The sequence below is a fragment of the Bactrocera oleae genome, chromosome 2 (genome assembly GCF_042242935.1).
Source record: "Bactrocera oleae isolate idBacOlea1 chromosome 2, idBacOlea1, whole genome shotgun sequence".
In the NCBI taxonomy this organism is placed as follows: Eukaryota; Metazoa; Arthropoda; class Insecta; order Diptera; family Tephritidae; genus Bactrocera; species Bactrocera oleae.
Window position 1 is genome coordinate 53178379 of NC_091536.1, and position 6219 is coordinate 53184597.

Here is a 6219-nt window from a genome sequence, read left to right on the forward strand (position 1 = left end):
TACTAGGTTAGGGTAACAGGCTGATCGTTGTGACAAGACAACAAAGGGGAGAGACACGTTCAGGTTTTTAAACATCCTGGTAAATAAAAACTTTTCAGTCTTAATTGGGTTTATAGCTAAGCCGCTACGCCCAGCTGATTACCTTTTGGTACCGTTAAGTTAGGTCGTAGTCGTTACCTAAACATTTTTAATACTAAGATAAATGGTATTTTTTAAATATCCACAATGTTTTTCATATGAGATTAGCTTAAAACCATAAAATCCCTCCCTACAGTCACCGGCAAAATTAAGTTTTGGAACATAATTGCTCACTTCGTACATAAAATAGCAATAGCTTCAAAGCAGAAATCAATTCGTATTGTTATTCAGATATGAAAAACCGTGAAAAATCTTGGAGACTTTAAAAAATCAAACATTCATTTTATATACGAAATTAATCCGACTTTATTTTTTTGAATGGCGAATTTGTATGTGTAATATTTATGACTTCTTTGCGCAAAAAAACTTTTCAAAGTCTATTATTTACAAATAAAATGTTTATCTTAATTTATGTACTAGCGCTGTATTTTTATGATACAATATTATTAGTTATACATACGATAATATTTATATACAAATAATGTTTTATATTGTAGAGGAATGAAATTCAGTGTTATAATTTATCTATTTATAGGGAGAACAATATATCTTTTTTTATATTTCTATTCTTGATTTATATTCTTGATCACATAATTTACCATTAGGGCAAATATTGCAAAACTTATTAAAATGATTAAATTTGAATAAATTGATTGCCAATTAATTAAAGAGTTCCCTGTACTGTTTGCTCCAATTCCTCTATTTTGTACATGATCAACAATACTTTCAATACCACAAATTTCAGCATTGGGTATTTCATCGTTACTGTTATCTCTTTTGCTTGATCCTTTTGGCATTGTGGTAGGCTTAGTAAGAGATTTTTGTTCTTCTTCTATTCGTTTGTTAATTTCCTCACCTATTTCGGGAAACAAGTCGCGAAAGTGTTGATTTTTTAGGTTGTAAGCCAGTGATTTCTTTGCATATTGTTGCTTTTCGTATTGAGTTGACTCTATGGATCCAAGTGTTGGTGTTGTCTCCAACTGAAATTATTTTTAAAATTCATGAGTAAATTGTATTTAATCAGAATGATGTGAATAATACCATAAAACTTAATAGACCAGTGAGTATGGTGCCAACACACCAAGTTGGATTCCAAGTATCTGGATGGAAATCTGCAATTATAACTTACGTAAAGTACTATTCGGGTTGACTTGTCTATTAAATTACCTGATATGCTTAGACATAATCTTGTGTTTGTTTTGAAGCGGCCGTTTGGAGTAAGCATGTAAATTGATGGCGGTTTGAAAGGAAATTCTCGAGGAAAAACCAAAGTACCATGATAGTAACCACCATAATAAGGCGTATTTGCGGGCCCTTTTACTACGTAATGCCACTCAAGTATATTATTTGGCAGTGGTTCAGCTGTTATATATGGCAGGGGATCACGTTTCAGTCGCATATAATCTTGCTTCATGCGGGATATAGCAGTAGGCTGTTTTCGAGCTTTCGTTGTAGCTGACATTTTTAAATTAAATCCTGGAATATTGAAAAATACATAGAGTGAAAAATTTTGTAACATGCAATAAAATATTAATTTGCTTATTATTTATTATATTACTTATTGAGAAGTTTTTATATATAACATATTATTTATTTTCACTCCATTTTTTTTTTTAATTATAATATATATTTAAGTAAATTATACTGTTATTAGGATGACTATTTTTCGTAACTTTGTGTGTAATGTAAAATCAAATATTGTTCAAATGCTAAGCTTTAAGTGGTCCACTAACGGCTATTTTTTATGTTTGGAAGATGCGTCCCAAAGATATGCTGCTAAATTTACTATGATTACAGCTTTAAAACAATTTTAATATGTTAACCAATAGAAACACTTTGTTTTATACTTGTTGTATAGATGTTATATGAACCGATTATCAGTCAGCTGTCACTTGAAAGAGAAAACATTTTAATCGATAGCCTTAGCAAAGTTTTTATGTGTTCCTACGCAACCATTCTTGTTACGGTATCGCGTAGTATTCTCAAAGGAAACATTGTGTTTACATATGGACTCTTTTGACCCTTATTATCGCTAAATTCTCTTTTGGTGTCACTCTGTGCATTCACACGAGCAAAAAGAGTCCAGCAACTCAAATCGAGTTTTTCTGTCATTCCTTTTCATAAAATTTTCGCATACGTTTGTGCGGATCGGCTACGCGATACTTAAAGTGTGTTGCATATTTCATTAAGAGGAATTTCCTATTACTTAAGTATTAAAACTCCAATATTTTTTTTGGTTAATTTTTCTATTTATTATAAAAAATTAGTTAAAATTCTTCTTTAAATAAGATGATATTCGAACTAAATTTTTTGCGGTTATGCGATATACCATTCAAAGACTTCGAAAGTGAAACGGAATGCTGAAACGGGTAGCAGCGAACTGTTACGAACAAAAACACAAAGCGTGCCACCCGAACACGAGTGGCACAGTCCCTTCGTCTTTCCTTGTCGTGCTCGCACACAATAAACCGGTTTGGATTACAAACGAGTCTGTGTATGAAGTGGGACAATGCGACAAAACTGGCTGCTTAAAATTCGTTCAAACAAATTAAACATACGGTATACATTGAAATTGAATAACCGGGTTAATTAAATTTTATAAATTTACATATAAAAAAGCAATAAGGAGATTTGCTTGCTCTTGCGAAATTTTTGTATTTCGTAAAATCGTGTAAACTTGCAAGTGCAAGATAATTAAAATTAAAAATACTGTGACGAACATTGATGATAGAACAAAATAGAACTGCCCGAAGCAACTTGACAGCGAATTCGTAGTTGCCAGAATGTTCTAGCAGCGAGCTATTATATTAAGTTTACATATTGTAACGGATTTCTCAATAAATCGTCTACCTTGTAAATCACTCTTGAGTTCGATCACTGGATTGTTAAATTAAAGTCCCATTTTTAAGGCTATACACTTATCTTTATTCCAACAACTTAACACTTATTGCTCAATATTCGAATTAACAACTTATTGCTTTTGGCTTAACTGTCCCTGCTGCACAATCCGGCAGCCCTTATATAGTAAATTTTTAACAAAAGTTCGCTACTAGAACATTCTGGCAACTACGAATTCGCTATCTAGTTGCTTCTGTGCTTTTACATTTGGACTCTTTTGACCCTCATTATCGGCCAATTCTCTTTTGGTGTCGCTCTGTGCATTCACACAAGCAAAAAGAGTCCAGCAACTTAAATCGAGTTTTTCTGTCATTACTTTTCATTAAAATTTTTAAAATTTAATCCTCTTTTTTACATCTTTGACATACTCAGGATTTTTTAACAAAACTTCGCCTCTAGAACATTCTGGCAACTACGATTTCGCTGTCTAGTTGCTTCTGGCAATTTATCGTCAATTTGATTTTGTTCTATCATGCGTGTTAGTTACAACATATTGTAACGGATTTCTCGGTAAATCGTCTACCTGTAACTCACTCTTGAGTTCGATCACTGGATTGTTAAATAAAACTCCCCAATTTAATGGCTACACACTTATCTATATTTCTAATTCCAACAACTTAACACTTATTGCTCGTTATACGAGCTTACAACTTCTTGCTTATGTCTCAATTGTTCTTATCACGACAACACTCTAACTAGAACTGTGTTTGCTGCACAATCCGGCAGCCCTTATATAGTAAATCTGTAACAAAACTTTGCTTCTAGAACATGCTGGCAACTACGAATTCGCTAACTAGCTGCTTCTGGCAGTTTATCGTTGATTCGATTTTGTTCTATCATCCGTGTTCGTCACACTGCCCTCCACCTAAGTCTGATCGTCCCGATTAGACATATTTGCGATACCAAACAAAAAGCTTTTATGTTCCCCATCTCGTCTTCTAGGCTGGTGCTGACATCGTTAGCAATCCTTCTCTTCTTGGAGTTGATTCCATCCGTTTTCCGGATACTCAGTTTCTGGTACATCCCTTGCTTTAAAGCTGACTTGAGATTCCATTCTTGATCAGAACGTAACTCCATTGGAACACCGAATCTCGTTACCCACTTGTTGATGAATGCCTCCGCCACTGGTTCAGTCTCTTGGTTAGGAATTGTGTATACTTGTGGCCATTCGTTGAAATGGTCCTTGACTACCAAAACATGACTATTTCCTCCATCTTCTAAACGCCTATTTTCTCAACTGGCTCACGCGAATTGTGCTGTTTCATCTGCCCATGACTCCTGGACCTTGATCCTTTAGCTACAATGTTCTCAGCATATTTCGCAATCCTTTCTATAGCTGATTGACAACCAGTCCAATAAAACCTTTGCTTCAAATGCTCCAAGGATTTCATGTCTCTCAAGTGCCCTCCTCTTGGACATTTGTACTGCACGTTAAGAACATCAGGAATTCCAACCCTTGGAACAACCATAAGTACTCGGAAGGTTTGCCCATTTTCGCTTTTCCATACTCGATGCAAACAGCCATACACTAACTTTAAACTGCTCCGTTCTGCCCAATATGATTTTGTGACTGGCCTTCCTGTAGTTATTTCTCCAATCGTTGTACATTGGTTCAACTCCACCTTATGTAATGCACCTTCCAATTCTGGATCTTCTTGCACAGAGTCATCCGTTTCAGGTTCAATTTTATGCTGATCTTCCACCTGTGATGGTATACACGCTTCCTGCTCTTCCAACTGTAAGGACACTTGTGCTGGTATCCAAGCTTCTTGCTCTTCTAACTGTGAGGAACCTTTTACTGGTTCATACGCTTCCTCCTCTTCCAACTGTGAGAACACCTGCCCTGACATACGCAGTTCCAGCTCTTTCGACTGTTAGGACCCTTGTACTGGTACACACGCTTCCTCCTCTTCCGACTGTGAGGACACCTACGCTGGCATGCCCCCGTTCAGTTCTTCCGACTGCGAAGACACTTGTGCTGGTATACAAGCTTCTTGCTCTTTATACTGTGAAGATTCTGGTTCACATGCTTCCTCCTCTTCCAACTGTGAAGATACCTGCACATATGCACGTCGAGCTCTTTCGGTGCTGACAACTGTGCTGAAAAACTTTCAAAGAAGGATTCCAACGCAGTATAAATAACCTCTACTGAACATTCTGGACCTTTTTCCAAAGAGTCATCCGTTTCAGGTTTAATTTAATCCTGCTCTTCCACCTGTGCTGGTATACACGCTTCTTGCTCTTCCAACAGTAAGGGAGCTTGTGCTGGTATACAAGCTTCTTGCTCTTCTGACTGTGAGGACCTATTTACTGGTTCACATGCTTCCTCCTCTTTCAACTGCGACGACACCTGCGCTGACATACGCACGTCCAGCTCTTTCGACTGTGAGGACCCTTGTACTGGTTCACACGCTTCCTCCACTTCCAACTGTGAGGATACCTGCACTGACATATGCACGTCCAGCTCTTTCGATGCTGACAACTGTGCTGAAAAATCCTCAAAGAACGATTCCAACGCAGCACAAATAACCTCTACTGAATATTGAGTCACTTCCTTATCTTGTTTCTTTGTTGTCTCTTCCTCTAATTCCGATTGAAAGACATATTCCTCAACATTAATGTTCTTTGCTTCCATGGCTCTTCTTAACCGCGACTGTAATTTGGACTTTACTCCCTTTGTTGCCAAGCCACGTTTTTGCAGCTCCTTTTTCAGTTGTGGAATCTTCAGATCGTTAAACTTGGCCATTTTCAAACAATTCTCTCTTTGGGATCTTATTTGACAATCCCACTTCTGACACCAATTGTAACGGATTTCTCGATAAATCGTCTACCTGTAACTCACTCTTGAGTTCGATCACTGGATTGTTAAATAAAACTCCCCAATTTAATGGCTACACACTTATCTATATTTCTAATTCCAACAACTTAACACTTATTGCTCGTTATACGAGCTTACAACTTCTTGCTTATGGCTCAGTTGTTCTTATCAACTAACAAGAACTGTGTTTGCTGCACAATCCGGCAGCCCTTATATAGTAAATCTGTAATAAAACATTGCTCCTGAACATTCTGGCAACTACGAATTCGCTAACTAGCTGCTTCTGGCAGTTTATCGTTGATTCGATTTTGTTCTATCATCCGTGTTCGTCACAATATTATAAGTAGGTCATAGACTTAGATAGT

General features: G+C 36.6%; 2 protein-coding genes across 6 annotated transcripts; both read right to left on the reverse strand.

Moving 5' to 3' along the window:
• Positions 1–419: 419 nt before the first annotated feature.
• LOC106623190 (ubiquitin-conjugating enzyme E2 J2) lies at positions 420–2055 on the reverse strand. Of its 5 annotated transcripts, none has more exons than XM_036357944.2 (4): positions 1986–2055; positions 1306–1614; positions 1180–1250; positions 420–1118 (listed from the first exon to the last, which is right to left on the reverse strand). In XM_036357944.2, exons 2-4 carry the CDS (start codon positions 1598–1600, stop codon positions 702–704), a joined length of 783 nt encoding a protein of 260 aa, XP_036213837.1. In that variant the 5' UTR covers positions 1601–1614; positions 1986–2055; the 3' UTR covers positions 420–701. The 5 variants fall into 5 exon arrangements, with proteins under 5 accessions (XP_036213837.1, XP_014098088.1, XP_014098089.1 ...); XM_014242613.3 differs by having other exon boundaries at positions 1872–2022; XM_014242614.3 differs by lacking the exon at positions 1986–2055 and adding an exon at positions 1812–1979.
• Positions 2056–4964: 2909 nt separating this feature from the next.
• On the reverse strand, positions 4965–5782 carry LOC138856379 (pharyngeal muscle protein 2-like). The gene is made up of 2 exons (XM_070107416.1): positions 5477–5782; positions 4965–5081 (listed from the first exon to the last, which is right to left on the reverse strand). Exons 1-2 carry the CDS (start codon positions 5780–5782, stop codon positions 4965–4967), a joined length of 423 nt encoding a protein of 140 aa, XP_069963517.1.
• Positions 5783–6219: the final 437 nt, after the last annotated feature.

Coding starts and splice junctions, on each gene's coding strand:
- LOC106623190 (XM_036357944.2), bottom strand. CDS start 1,600: ATGTCAGCTACAACGAAAGCTCGAAAACAGCCTACTGCTATATCCCGC. Junction 1,251..1,305: donor ATTATGTCTAAGCATATCAG/GTAATTTAATAG, acceptor TTATAATTGCAG/ATTTCCATCCAGATACTTGG. Junction 1,119..1,179: donor CTGGTCTATTAAGTTTTATG/GTATTATTCACA, acceptor AAATAATTTCAG/TTGGAGACAACACCAACACT.
- LOC138856379 (XM_070107416.1), bottom strand. CDS start 5,782: ATGGCCAAGTTTAACGATCTGAAGATTCCACAACTGAAAAAGGAGCTG. Junction 5,082..5,476: donor ACGTGCATATGTCAGTGCAG/GTATCCTCACAG, acceptor GTATCTTCACAG/TTGGAAGAGGAGGAAGCATG.